The sequence below is a fragment of the Melozone crissalis genome, unplaced genomic scaffold (assembly GCF_028551555.1).
Source record: "Melozone crissalis strain CALT ecotype California unplaced genomic scaffold, PUWL_Pcris_2 ptg000023l_1, whole genome shotgun sequence".
Taxonomy (NCBI): domain Eukaryota; kingdom Metazoa; phylum Chordata; class Aves; order Passeriformes; family Passerellidae; genus Melozone; species Melozone crissalis.
In genome coordinates, this window is record NW_026535801.1 from 18056758 (window position 1) to 18072516 (window position 15759).

Sequence of the window (15759 nt, forward strand, 5' to 3'; positions counted from 1 at the left end):
ACAAGCACAGCTGAGTCTGACAATCCAGATAAGAGATTTTATTTATACTTATTTTTCCAAGGTCAGAATCTGGGAGTTAAGAAAAATTAAGCACATCAACTTGCATTTGTCAGAAAAAAACCCCAGAGTTATCAAAATCTCTCTTACAGTCCTGCCTGAATGAAAAGTAGACAGTAGCCATCTACAGCAAAGATATCAAGCACAGCCTGCAGAGAAATTCAGAGGCAATGCAAACAGCATAAACAGTGTCCAGAAGGATGAAAAGTCATTTCTCAGAGTAGTACAGCTCACATCAGTCTCTATTTTCTTCATCTCTTACCCTACCTTCTCTAATTCCTAGTAAGACACACTGGTCACTGTACAGTAATTTTGCCAGAATGCCCTTTACATCTGGGAGAACCACATGGTGCTCAGCCTACAACAGCTGTTTTAGTATAGAGAGCTGCTACTGTTAGCTTGCTTTGTAACTGATAAGAAATTACTTTGCTTCTTCTATTCCTAAAACAAAAAAATCCAAAAAGGTCTAACAGAAAACAAAGACTTTAGATAATGCTAGTCTGCAGTATTACCATGAAAAATAAACCAAACAAAACACTTCAAAGTAAAATGCTTTCACTGCATTTGTTTTCAGAGAACCTTGAAAGTAACCGACTTCTCCACATATGGATCTATTTAAGGCTTGCTACTCTCTATTCTCAAACAAATCACTGCTGTGTTTTGATGATGTCCCTTTCACTTTCAGAAACTTGTTTCTTTTTGAAAAAAACAAGTTGTGGTGTGTTTGTTCTGGTATAACTAAGTACACCACCTGGAATTCTGGCTTATTAAAAAAAAGGAAGAAGCAAATCATACTCTAAATACACAGCAGCCAGGATGCTACTGCAACTCTTCATACTACTCCAGCTATCCAAGACTCTGTGAAAGAAGGGAAAGGTGGAGCTAGCACTACCTGGCTGTATAAAACTTGTATGAGTATCATACAAAATTTCTACTCCAGACAAGAAACACTTTTTCAGCCACAGACTGTGCTTCAGTTTATCAAGTGAAGACCACCCTCTCAGATTAATGTTTTTAATCACGCTTGTAGAATTTTAGGTTCTACAATATTTCTACCTTTTGCATAAGAATATATATCATTAGAGCAATGGTTAATGTGCAGCAGGCTGTGCTGTGTAACAGATCACTTAGATTTGCTTCCATGTGAATATAGATTTAGAGTATTCAATGCAAGTTGATTTTAGTCTCTTAAGACCTCTCTTTGCACTAGCTTTATAGAAATCAACCCAAACCTCATTATTTTCCTTCTAAGTCCAAAGCTCTGAACAGAAAAACAGGTATTTGCATAAGGATGTTAGTTCTTTGGGCCCTCAGGGTATCTTTAGAGGAAGATGTTGCTAAATCTGTAATGTCCAACTTTTGCCATTGCTATTAATGAAGTAGATACAGATATGCCTAGGGTATCTATGAACAAGTTAGGACAGGCACTGATGCACAGTGACAGCACAGAGCACTGTATCAGCTAACCATCCCTGCATCACTCACTCATCCCTTGGATCCTCCAGCCTGGATGGAGCCTTTGATGTTGGGATACCAGGGAGAAGGACAAACAGCAGCTACAGTATTAGCAAACCCCAGGCAGTGGGGACACAGCAGACAGGTCCTTAGTCAGAAAAGGTTTATTTGGGGAGGAACCTGCCCAGTCTGCCACAATAGCAGCCTTCACAGCAAGAACCTCTATCAGCTGAACATCTGTCCTATTGCATAGCTACTGATCTATTGAAACACTTTCCACACCCTCTAAAATCTACTCTGCTCAAAGCATTTACAGCATAAATGCTTTACTGAAATTGTAAAGAAAACCGGCTTTCTGCTGCTAACCTTCCCTTACAGAAAGGAGAGCACCCATGTTTCATTTGTCCAATGAAATCTGACCAGCTGATGCTCTACTGATTCACTCTATCACATTTTGGTGGCTTCCATGTCTAGGCTTCAGAGTGAAGTGATAACCTGAGTTCAAACCTAAACCACCTCACTGCAGCTTCAAGCTCAACAAACGGAGCCAGCATTGATTGAGAACCCTTGGCTTTCTGCAGCACCTGTACTGCTAAGTCAGCCACAGGGTGGCCTGAGTGCTGGGCACAGCTACCTTTGCTCAAGCTATGTTAAACAAGCTCCCAAAAGGCATGCTGGCTTTGCACTGAATGAGAGCCTTAATTTTCTTACTGATTTCCAGCCCTACCACTGAAGCTACATGAAGGGTTTCTGGCAAGGGAGGAACTCACCTCCAAGACAATTCATTGTGAATCCCTGAGGCTGGCCTTTAGCTTTGCTGTCTGTTCTCTGACTTTGCTGGCTGCCTTCCCAGCTCCTGCACCCTTCTGCATGCCTCAGAGAGGAACTACTCAAGTTTATAGCAGCATTAACTCATCAGCTGGAAACCTGCCAGGCTGCTTACATTTTCACTACAATCGTCTGAGCTCTGATTCAGGAGGGTGCCTCAAGCCAGGATCCATGGGCACAGACAGCACTACACAACTACGTTCTGATGTGCTTGATCCATTTGGGGTGCTGGGCAACATGCATTAGTGCTTGCATAGCTACTGCAAACTGCCTCTGTATAAGGAAAAAAATGCCTCTTGATTTTGTTTAGCTCAATGTTAGAGATATTCATGTGCCTGTGGAACAAACACAGAGCACCCAAGCACAGAGCGTATGCGGCATCAAAATTCAAGATCTACTGCAGATCTACTGTGCTATTTGCTTCTCACAAAGGTGACACACTTCTGGAGAACTGAGAACATGTGCCTAGTTAATTTCTAGTTAGCAGAAGGTAACAACTTTGTGCAATTAAAGTAAGATTAGGTAAAAATTAAAACAAAGCCAAAATTGGGGGAGAGGAGACAGACAGAGGGGAACAATAAATCAGCAGAAAAATCACAGGACATTTGCTTTTTTTGACTGACAACAGCACAAAATTTGTGCACTACCAATGACTTTTTAAATAATTGTTGCTACTGCTTGGAATCATAGCACCTGTATATCTTCCAGGATGATTATACTACAAAACCCTGACTAAATTACAGTTTTTAAATGAAATGAAAATCACTTCCCTACAAGCTTTCCTTTAGCATTATAATTTAAATCCAGTGTTAATGCTAGCTTGGTCAAACTGGTGTTTAAGAGGTCACTTAGTCTATTTCCTGCTTGAAATAGAAAAAACTATATCTAAACTGCTGCTGTCAGTCCTTTGTTTCTTAAAAACCTCTGGCAATGCAGACCCACCACCTTTTGCATGCTGTCTTTATGTCCAGGTACTCCCATATTGATATTAGGTCTTCATTATGGCAATTGAAGTTGCTTGTCATAATTACCAACCCTGGGCTAGCAACAACTGCCTTATTTCCTTTGCAGCAACTTTCTTCTATATCTGAAGATCTTTTCCTTTCTTTCCTTCTAAGCACATGATCCTCAAAGAGGCTACACCTATTGTGAAGAACTCCTCATCCAATCTTTTTTCCCCATAGATTTGTGCAGCTGATTAAGCCTATTAAAGCGCTGTACCTTGCAGTTCTCATTATTAAATTACACAATATTTTTAAGGTCACTTCCTACAATGGCCCCCATCACTCAGCATTCTAGTCCTGTCCTCCAATGTGCTACAACCCTTTGGTCCCCACTGTTAACTCCAAAGGCAGTATTTATATGTTCTAGGGCAGTATCCTCATCAATAAGGGAAACATCAATTACTAGGGACTGTCAGACTGTCAGATAGTCCTCTACAGATTCTTCCAACATGAAAGTGACTCACTGCTAACGACGGGTCACTTTGCTGTTTCATAAAAAAAATCTTATCCCTCCTTTGTTTCTGAAAGTGATGCTTACAATGGTAGCTTAACCATTGTCAACTGAATTTGCATCTTAGTTCCCAAAAGGTCTGGCCAGCCTGTTTTACTGTAAGTGCTATAAAATTAACAACTACTCCAGCCACAGTTCTGAACTAGGTAACAGTATAGTGCACTCTCTGCAGAGGGAAAATTAATCCAAATTAATGCAAGCAGGCTAGGACTCATTTATCACCAGCAGTTACTGGCTCAAAGTAAGGCATCAATGTAAAGGAACTGCAGAGCTCCTGGAGAGCTTAATGGTACACATGCCTCTGTCTGAGACAGCAGCTGGATATTCCTGCTCCTGCCTACGCAGCCCTGAACTCAGAAAATATGCTCAATGTATTTTTAATGATCTGTGTATTACCTGTCTCAAAATGTTCCACATCTATGCAAACCCGCGTTACACCAGCTCCAAGAAACCTCCACACATCAGTTTTATAGGGATTAGGTAATTTTACATAAAGAGTTTGATGCTGTTTAGCTGATTCTCTTGTACTTGCACTTTGTTAAATTGAATTTGAAGTAGGTCTCCCAAGTCTATAATAGTAGAGAAACTGATACACAGAGACAAGTCAGTGAGAGGGGGTAGCATTCAGTGCTAGGACCTTGCCACACATACTATTGATCACAAACTAAGTATGACAGGCTGGCAGGGGTGAGCAATGCACAGCTTGAGTGTAAAAAGAAAGAACTATACATATACTTGGCGTACTTTAGTCAGTTTTGTCACAGAGCCTGCAGGGCCTTTGTACATTTACACAAATCCAAAAAGCAGATTTGTCCTTAACTCTAAGACCCATTACTTGGCATTTTCACAAATTTTTGCACTAGTACCTAAAGAATTGTTTAAAAAACTGGTCAGGCTTTTCTACTGTTTCCAGATAAGACAAAATGAGCATCAGTTCTTTAACACCAGTAGCTGAATGAAAACGTGTTTGAACCATTTCTGCAACTTTAAAGTACATAGAAAAACATAAATTTTATTTTCTTTTCATTTTGACAGTAGTGCTATTATAAACTAGCCAAGTATCTATACAATCTTTGGACTAATACACAGGTTTCAGAGCAGGTAGGACAGTACTGTGGACACTGCTCACACAAGTGTCAAATCTGCAAATCTGCAGACATGAAAACTTACTCCCATGAGTAAATATGTTGATTTGTGTTGCATAACCCTCTCTTAATTATGCCACTGAGAATAATACTTGCATGAGAAATTTAATGTGTGGGGGCTGATAAAAAACCTTGGTTTATAGCTTGCAGGAGGTCAATACTAGCAGAGGGGAAAAAAATTCCCATAACTTGAGGCATTTTGAGTTAGTAGATCTGTCAGCTAGTCTCAACTGAAAATAAAGTAATTTAAATATTCTCACAATTCAAAATGTTCAGGAGTTACACAATCTTTCACTAGTGCAGTTTTTAAATGAAAGTATATTTAATATCAGTGCAGTCTGGCTCTACTTAACACTTAAATATTTTACTGAAATGCCTTTCTAAATTTGCATCATCCCTCTTACTTAAGCAGTTTCACTCACTACTAGCAAATAAGGTAAAAGCCACTCTGTAACATAAAGGTTTCTTCTCCAACTGGACGGTAATACAAAAACACCAGACTTCTGATTGCTGTGCTAAATTACACCACTCTTTCCTACTCTGACCTGGACTATAGTCTTCTGGTTAGAAAAAAGGAAGGAAGGAAGAAGAAGGGAAGAAAATGCTTAGGAGAAATAATTCTGGATAAATCAGATATGAGCAATACTAACAAGTAGAATTTCAATATTCATTTGAGAGTTACTTCAAATATGTTTGGAGAGGAGCCATGAACCCTCTTCACTGTATTTTTTTAACTGTAAACTTCTGTATAGGGAAGGAAGTGTTAGAACTAATCTTGTGGGTTGTATTCTCGAAACCATTCTGCAAACTTCAGCTGTCTTTTCACATAGAATGCATTTACTGCACTCAGTGGTGACAGTGCTGGGCAGGGAGAGACAATAAAAAGCATAATGTGTCACAAGATACATTATCAAGTAGAGTTTGGGTGATTTTTTAAAATTTTGCCCATTCAGCACAAGCATTTGGGGACATACTTTAAACATAACTGTCTTTTACACACCTTAATCAACTGCTCTTCTATAGGGAACCATTTAGTGCTCACAACTGGGTATTCACTGCAGAGGTGGAAACCAGAAAAATTGACGTTTTTTTTTCACTGGGATTCAGTATTTAGTACTATGAAGACATTTGCCCAACAAGAAATCAACACAAGAATAAACACAAAACTGGGAGACTTACACCGATCTGAAAAGTCAACAGCTTGAGTGGAAGAAAAAAACACACATGAGAAGAGGGGCACACACTTGTGCTACTGTATAAAGGCCTGCTATTTGACTGCATGCAATATATTCTTTCTCCTCCTGATTTCATAAAAGCAACAGAATGCCTGGTTTTGACAAAGGGGAGATGGAAACTTACTATATTTGAGAGACAAAGGAATGGATTGGCTTATTCATATCCTGGTGTGTGTGGCAAAAAGCTTTGTGTGAACAATGCCTACTCTGAGAGGAGAGAGGAAAAACCCAGCAGAGTTCATTTGAATCACCTATTTAAACCATTTAAGCAAACTTGGATGATTTTTTTCCCCTCCCTGGGGAGCATTACAGAGTAATCACATGAATCTGCTTCACTTTCTGACTGAAGTAGTCACCTCCGTGGCAGAACTGGAGCAAACCACAGCTGTGCAGTAACATCTTCAACAGGCACAACTGTTTGCAGAGTAAACATTTGCCTATAACTTTACTGCAGACAGAGTATGTTAACAAAAGGAATGCTTCTACAAGCTTAGCTGCAGCACCTTCCTCACAAACACAAGGCTGCATCAGCTCAAATCCAGCGCTACCTCTGCACGTGGACGAGTCTGCACCACCAGCACAATTTTTCATTGCTCCTCGTTGTTTCAGACAGCTCAACTGAAAGAGCTTAAATTGCTGGTCTGAGGAATACCTTCACAATATTGCTTTAAACACACACTGCAGTGCTCCACACTGATGGGATAACAAGCACAGTCCGACAGTTACAAACATCTGGATTCATGGGTCCATAACCAAAGCAGTAATAGCGTTCGCCTGCCAGGGTTTTGCAGGCATTCTTCTCTGTGTCAAACTCCAGACCCTGGTGTTGGCAACACTCTGCAGGGTGGAATTAGCCCAAGATGTGGCAGCAATGAAAGGGACAAATGCAGTTCTTAGGAAGCAGAAAAATCCTGTATTAAAACAAACCCCTTACACATCTTCCTTCCATTCGTTCTTAGTCCACATACTTTGGAGTGTTATTTTAATGTACATAATTTCAAAACTAACTACCCATAAACCATCAACCTATTTGCAAGTCTAGGAGAGGCTACAAACAGCGAAATCATCAACTGCCACCTTTTGTAGTACTGCTCAAGAAATCACATTAGTATATATTAGCATACAAGGCCTGAAAATAAATAGGAATCAATATTGCAATCCCTATTAAGGAAAATCTTTCCAACAGACCTGTAAGGTCAGGCAGTCACTGGCTAGAAGATGAGACAGAGCAGGGAGCTTTTGGGGTGATCCAAGCAGCTCTCCCTTAGCACTAAGTCCCATTTCCCAGCAGCTACAAAGAAAACAAGTTGTTTCTCTGACCAGCGCTCCAAGGCATGTGTTATGCCTGGCCTTTCCACTTTACTTTTTTCTTTTTAACCATCTGCTTTCAAATATCTGATTTTCACTTTAGTAAAGAGAAGAGATTAAAGCCAATTTACAGCACAGGATATAAAAGACTTACATTCTCCCGCTTGCCTGGGAAAGATGCACTATTTCAACTCACCACTTTTTAAACCACATGAATTAAGCTCTGAGTGGATACACTGAATTTGGTGTTTGCATTCATTTCTCGCAAAGTTTACACTAAAGTGGATTTGTTGTAAATGGGCTGTAAACTATAAACTAAGCTGACATGAGTGTTATTAAATAGAACTTCAAAAACTTTTCCACAGAGAAGAACAATATTTAATTTAGGAATGGAAATGAGGAAGAGTAAGCAAAGAAAACCGGGAATACACATTTTTGTTATTGTAGATCAGCAGGGCAGCCAGGAACAGCTAAAGGAAGCTGCTATAAATCACAGCACCCCTGGGAACAGCCCCACTTGTGCCAGCCCTAAAATCCAGGAAATACAATGAGAGCTGGAGACAGCAGCGCCCTGCTCCACCTGAGCTGCAGGTCTCAACAGCAGCCTCAGACAAAACCTTAACTACAGAGCAGTGACCTCTGATCCAAACAGTTTTATGCTATGAGCTGAAAATAGTTATTCCAAATATGTCAAACTTCTTTAAGAGCATCTCTGCAGCCCAGATTTACCATGCACTACGTGCAAAATCTTTGCAGCATTTACCTGAGAGTCTGTAACAGTGGGGTTTGGCACACTTCCACACCTTGAAGTGTGTATAAGTGCTTGGCCATGGTTTGAAACGGAGCTGCCTAGGAGCAATAGGGCCAAGATCTTTTTAGCTTTGCTTTATGCTATTAAAAGCACAAAAGAAATTAAATACAGCACACTGCATCAAGTAGCACAGCTTTGAGTTAAGATTGCAAAACCAAGAAAAAATGGAAGCAGATACCTGTCCTCAGTTTACACCTATGTGTCCTAGTGCTATGGTGTATGTTGGACAGTAATGTTTCAGGCTTTTATGTTGAACATGAGTGGAAAGCAGCACTTGATTTTTCTCCAATATCTTTAGTGGCCTAAGACCGAACTTAATTTTACAGCTTTTGATGCTTTATCTTTCTTGAAAATCACACCAAAATCACAGGAATTTAGTACTACTCATGTTAAGGAGTAAAGCTATCAGCATGAATATACTAAGTTTTACAGTTGGTACCCCCGAGATGCAGCTCATATTCACTGCTCACAAACATGACAGCATGATACATGACAACATGATTTTTTCAACAGTTCATTGTCCAATTAACAGAATCAGAAATCAATCCTTTTTGTTGAGACAGGCAAGCAAAAAACTACAGTTTAGTCAGTTTTACTGTGCCTGTCATTCTGCTATTCCAGTGCCTAAAATAGAAATCAGTGTGCAGCCCAGGCCTGCTCCGCATACCCAGGAACGGGGCTTTCTTGGGGCTCTGACATTTTTATAAAGCAGATGTTACAGCAATAGGTGTGACTGCAGGAAAAGCAACTGCTGGGGAAATCTACACCTCTTTTGCATGAGAATCACAGTGCAGCCAGTGGTGTCATTTTAAAGTAGATAAATCAGCCTCGGGTCACTCCCATGGGGTGACTCTGGGCAGTTGCATTGCCAGGTGAGAAGTGGCAGCAGATATCAGTATTTAACATGATATGGAGAGCTCAGCATATTTGTACTTTAGTATTTGTACTGGATCCTGTTAAAGTAACATTTAACATTTTATATGTGCCATTACTGCATTTTAAAAATTGCTAATTTTTCATTACTTATGTAACTGAGTAAACAGAAGGACTATCAGCATCCAAGAGCATTAGTCGCCAGTTGTATTCTTGTGAAGTTTGCAATATGTGGACTGCAAATAATAAGATTGTGCTCTAGAACTGGAAGAGAAACAACTGTGCATGAAAAACTGGTTCTGGGAGAACTTAGACACCTGGCTTTTATTTTTAAAGCACATGTGAATATGCCCAAATTATACAGGCTTTTAAATGTTTTGGGGTTTTTTTTTTTTTTACAAATTCTTTTCCTTTCACAAGAAATACAGTAAGTAGCATTCTGCTGCTTGTTGCCTGATGAGCAGTGCAGAGGTCTCATCAGCCGGCTGTGACGTCTGTAGCCTAATCTGTGCTACTACACCCTATAAGAAAGTAAAAGTGCCAACTGTTTCTGCACATAACACACAGCTGCATTTACTTCTTGGTACCAGAAAGGCTCCTTCTAACAAGTCAGTTTCAGTGGAACAGTAATTACTTAGGGCACTGAAACTCTGTTCAAACTGTTTATCATGAAAACCCAGATCTCCTGTTACAAAAGCTTGTTTCTCTTGTAGATTTTTTTTTTTTTGCAAAAGGTAAAAATGCAGTCATCATAAAGTTTTTACTGAGTAAATCCACCAAATTCCTCATAAAAATACCTATGGGAACAGAAGCATTGACTTCCACAATGGCAAAAAAATAACATTTATTTCCTACTCTCTGTAGGAAAGAAACTTGAATAATTTTAGACACATTGGGGGAGTTTCATCATTCTCAACATCATTCCTGGGCATCTGGCTGTACCAGCTCATAAGCAAAATGTTCTGCAATACTCCTTGTGCTAATAGGAGAGGAACACACTCTACCAGGGAGCCAAGTATCAGATAGTGCTGCAGAGTGAGAAAGCTTCTCTTTCTAAAAGCTGTAACTTGCTGTACCCAAAACTGCTACAATTATCTTTTTGGCAACTGTAAGCAAAGCGTCGGGGTTCTATTTCATTTAAATACTTTCTCTTCTGCCATGCCCCTTTGATGGTCCAAATATAAAGTGCAGGACCAACACAGAACTAGACCCCAGTAATTTATTTAAAGTTATCTAAAGCAGTTATTTAAAACCAAACCAAACCTATCTCCCCACAAAACAAACAAACAAAAAAACCCACCAACAAAACAAAAACACAAACCCCAAACCCTAAACAAACAGAGCCACTCACCCTACATGCAAATACATCAGATGGCCACAGGCAATCTACAGCATAGTCCTCAGGACAAGATGCCTTCACCACAAATTCAATAAAACACTGCTTTGGTTTAACCCCTGCACTCATGGATTAGTGAGCCACAGGAACAGCTCATATTTTATCAAATTCCAAAAACACCCACCAACTATTCAAAAGCCAAACAATTCCAACACACAATCAGAAAGCATTTCCAGCAAAATTTAAAAACACACACACGGCTCACTGTTACACAAGTTATTAAGATACCTTCCAGTCAGAAATCTTACAGAGATGTCTCAAATGAAAGCAACATTATTTAAAGCGAGCTTTACTGCAAATCTGAACACGGGATGCTCACAGCTAATGAGAATTTTTATATATCCTTTAAATAAAAGTAAAACATTAAAAAGATTTAAAGAAATCGTCCAACTGTGCTACTATCTAACTTTCCTACAGATCAAGTGCTTCAATTCCAAACCATCACTTTAAAACTAAATCACTCAGCCTTCCATGCTTAAAATTTTATTTTCTAAAACCAAACAGAAGTGCTTCCCAAGTTGGGAACTTCCTTAGAAATATTCTTTTTATCAAAAGACTACAACTTTGACCAACAGATACATAAATTTAGAGGCAATAGCTCAGTTTATCTGTTAAACAACATACTAAGAGAAAGCATATAAAAATCACATACAGTTCTTTACTTCAGAATGAAAAGATCACTCTAGAAACTCAGCACTCAAAAACCCAGTTCAAACTACATGCAGACATTTAGTTGAAAGCTTCAGCATATTTTGACATTCATATAATTAATGTTTCACAAAGGCAGTGACCAGCTATGAACAACAAACCGAACAGATTTCACTGTGTACATCAATCACTAATAACTACACCTCCAACATGCAAACAAAATATCAAACTTCAGTTTCAAACGTTGTGTGTGCTTGTTCAATCCTCTGTATGCAATCTCTAACAGTCACCCGTCATAAACACGAAGTTTGCCTTTTGTTAACCTGAGCACATTAATTTCCTACCACTGACCGCAATTTAAGAAGCCATTACATACCTGCAGTTAGGAGGAGGATCAAGGGTTATTTCAGCTAGCTCCTTCTGGATTCTGTTGGTGAAATGAGAACAGACACAAAGCATTTGAGGTAGTCTATAGAATAAATCAGGGAATTACACTGCCCTCTACCACCATGCAGTTAAATGCAAGATTGGCTTTGCCTTCAGTAATGCTAACATGGCTGCTTCCTCTTTGTTCTCAGAGGCATAACCCAAATCCCACAGCTGAGAAACTTTGCAGCTTTTTTCCTGCTCCACACTGCATGTAAACAGAACGCTTACAGCTGAGCTGGGTAGAAATTTCCCACAACTATTCAGGAAAGTAACTCTTTTTCACATCCGAGCACTTTTTGCCAGAGAGATTTTCTTTTCAAGCTAATATGCAAATGAGGCGGGGGTGGGGGGGGGGGGGAGCCTGCACAAGCAGATTTGACAATGACTTTAAACCAAAGCTACAGGACCTGTGACTGAGGCTCAAATGAACCGTGCTGGCAGCAGACACACTCTTTTCACAATATTTTACCTATTACTTTGCAGTGTGTTTAAAAAGTGGATTTGCAGATCTGCCAGGCTGTCTCTGTTACTAGAATAATCTCTCTGGATCAACTTTGCTTCTCTCCATACCTTCTGCTGCCTTTCCTCCTGCAACCTTATACAGTAGCTGTATTTATGTGATAAAAATTGATACAATAACTTGAAATAATCTATGCATAACTTTACTCTATTACAAACATTCCCAAGGAGTTAAGATCTGAAAAATGAGTACTGAAAACTTCCTGTCAATTTAAGTTTATTCAAGTACATAAGACATGCAATTTCAAAATACACATGGTTAACTCCTCTTAAAAAGACCAAGACTTCACCAAAGGACCCATAAGAGCAATACTGTGAATTTCATGTAAATAGCAGATGTTAAAAGGTGAGCTAACAGAAACTGCTCTGGATGTCCTTACATTAATACCAATAAGTTCAGCCTACTGAACTATCTGAGATGCATGGAATTAGACTTGCAACAATTAAATGAAAATAAGACAATATGGGAAAACTCTGTGTCAAAAACCTGTATCTTAGGCTTGTCAAATAAAGACAAGTAACAACAAATTACAAGTGCTACATAGTAGTTGCAAAACTTTTTCCTCTTTAGCCAGTCCTACTTCAAAGGGTTTCTTTAACAAGCTCAAAAGTCTTCAAAGCCATGCAGCCATTCTCTGCAACAATTTTAACATATTTCAAAAAGAATTTACTAAGTTTAAGTCCAATACAAAATTACTAAAGTGTTTGTAAAAGTCAGAACTACAACAGTCACACTGAATAAGCAAAATTTGAAGCTACTACAGCTATTTTACAACTTTTCTTGCTACAGGATACTTGTAAACATTTTCAAAGAAAAGCAACTCCAGGGAAAGGACTGGAAAGTTATGTTCCATCTCCAAAAACAGCTGGAATTAAAGAATTTGAGCATTTCACACAGTTGATCTTTGAGAAAATTACCAGAGTATACGTCTTGAGAGCCAGACTGCCAATAAATTTACATGCAAATGAAAGTGCAACCAATACAACTAAACAAGGTTTCTGAAGATTCTGAAGATTCTCATACTTAAAGGTAGAGGCTACCTGTAGAACATCCCAGTTTAAATCCACATATCCTAAGGGAGAAAACCCACCTAAGTTTCACCCAGGAGAATGGCAGAATGAACCCATTCCTTCAAGGTGTGTAAGGCTCTCCTGTGCATCATCATGAAAAGCCCTCATAAGACCCAGAGAAGCCACTGGGGTTTTATGACTTCTTTAATTAGACAGCACTGCCTGTCATCAGTCTACCAACCATAATGAAATATTCCAGGAGGACTCCACCCTATACCAATCAGGCATGGAAACCTAACTCAGGAAAAAAGCACCAAAGCTCTCTCACACATTTTTGCCAATACAAAACGTACCGAGGTGCCCCCCTCCCAGTCAGCCTGTAAGTTACCAAGTTCTGTACCAACTCTTCAAAAGACATAGGACCATTCTGTGTAACTGTTACCCCAACAAGACTTGGATTAATTAAAACACTGCTTAGCAGGCTCCTGTCAACTACCCAAGTTGATAGTTCACTCCCTTCCACATAGCCTTACAAGAAGAACGCCTCTGCCCTGACAAGTGCAGCACAAGTACTGTGACTCCAAATACCGTGCAAAAATACTGCAGGATGTTTCACTCCCTCCTTTACCTTTTTGCACTAGTAGATAGCTTAGCAGTAGTTTTGCTGGATAGTTTGGTGTTCTTCTTCTGCTGGGTGGCAGAGGGTTTTCGTTCTTCTTGCTCTTCAGGTTCAGGTGCAGGCGGATCCCTCTGATCAGCATCTGAACTACCACTGCTGGTACTTGGACTTTCATCGTCTGACCTCTGTCTATCACTGGACATCGTGGGGAACTTTTTGGGGAAAGAAAAGAGGCAGAGTTAATACACAAGGAAGGACTCTCTCTTGTCATTTCCCAAGCTCCACTGACCTCTGCCTATCACTGGACATCATGCAGAACTTGTTTGGGGAAGAAAAGAGGGAGAGTTCATACAAGGCAGGACTCTCTCTTGGCGTTCCCCAAGTTCCAGAAAACTTTGAATAGGTGACAAGTCAGTTTCAGTGAGAAATTAATCAAAATATACTTCCTTGTCTCATGCCTGAGGACTGGAGTTTGACAGCTACAAAGCAATATTTACATTTCTGAAAATACAGATATTTCCAATTTTTAAACCCACTCACATTTTTTTCATACTTTAAACAATATGCCAATTGTCGACTTTGTTCTAAGGCATGAGACAGATTTAGCAGGGTACTTAGGCAATGAACATTAATAACTTATGACACACTGTAAATAACAGACCTCACTGAAAATGTTTTTTAAAAAGTCACTAATAACCTGTAAATATTTACACTGGAGCAGAGCATTTTATTGGGTCCAAACGCCAGATCCCCCCTCTTCCCCTCTCTCCGAGAAAATACACTGCCAGTAACACTTGGGTTGATTTCAGATGGAAATGTACACTTGCTCTAAGCATTTAAAGGGCTGGCACGGGGGGAACGAGGTTTGGTTTTTTTATTGGTGGTAGGGCTTTTTTTAGTAAGGGGAAAAGCCCCGCGACGCATTTAAAGCCACTGGGGTAGCAGCAGCCCCGGTTATTTACATGGCCAGCAGCGAGAACTGCATTTGGCCACCACAGAGCTGCCGGAGGGGGAAGAAGCATAATTCAAACTGCACCTTCTGCACAGCTCTCCCCGCCGCCGCTCCCCGCGCAGCTCCGCCAGGCAGACCGACATTTTTCCGCCGATCGTGAAAGGCGGGGGGGGGGGGGGGGGGGGGGGGGGGAAGAAGGAGGGGGCTGCCCCGGCGGCCGGGGGGGCCCGAGGAGGAGCGGCGGGAGCTGCGGCAGGGCTGGATCCAGGCGGCCGCCCGGCCGCGCTTTGTGGGGAGCGCCAGCCCGCTTCGGCTCGCCTCGGCTCGGCGGGCGGCGGCGGCGGCTCGCCCGGCCCCGCTCCGCGCCGTGCGTGTGCACCAAGTGAGGCGTGAACTCGGGCCGGCCCTGCGTCCCCGGCCGCCGCCAGGCAGCGAGCGCCGAAAACAAGAACAAAGCTCCTCTACCAGCCCCCCCGCCTCCTCCCCGCCTCCCCCCACCGCGCTCGCCCAGCCGCCGCGGCGGCCGCCTCGCCCGCCGCTCCCTTACCTTCGCCGGCGTCCTGTCCCGCTGCTGGGTCGGAGGGGCGGGATGGCGGGGGGCCGGGCCGGGCCCGCGGCGCCCGAGGAGGGGACGGAGGCGGCCGGGGGGCTCTACGGCGGCGGCGGCGGCTCTGTGGCCGGGCAGTGTGGAACATTGAGAGCCGGAGCAGGGGGGGACGGGGGGAGGCGCGGTGCGGCCCCGCGGCCGGCGGGTGGCGCTGGCGGGCCCCGCTCTGCGGCGCGGGCTCCCGCGGCGGGCCGGGGGGCCGGGGCGGGGGGCGGCGGGAGCGCGCCGCGGAGCGGAGGCGGGGAGGGGGCCCGGCCGCCCCCGGGCTCTCCCCGCCCCGCCCGGGCTCCCCCGCCTGCCCGCGGCCGCCGGCGGAGCTCCCGGCGAGCGGGGGAGGGGAGAGGGGGCGCT

General features: G+C 42.0%; 1 protein-coding gene across 1 annotated transcript in view; it reads right to left on the reverse strand.

The window, feature by feature from the left end:
- The window catches only part of UBE2E3 (ubiquitin conjugating enzyme E2 E3), a 55401-nt gene extending 39920 nt beyond the window's left edge, over positions 1-15481 (reverse strand). Inside the window, exons 1-3 of the mRNA XM_054278349.1 lie at positions 15349-15481; positions 13859-14061; positions 11648-11698 (exon numbers count right to left, since the gene is read on the reverse strand). Of these exons, the coding sequence (XP_054134324.1) occupies positions 11648-11698; positions 13859-14052 (245 nt within the window). The 5' untranslated portion in view covers positions 14053-14061; positions 15349-15481. The remainder of the gene's footprint in view (positions 1-11647; positions 11699-13858; positions 14062-15348) is intronic.
- Between the last annotated feature and the right edge of the window lie 278 nt (positions 15482-15759).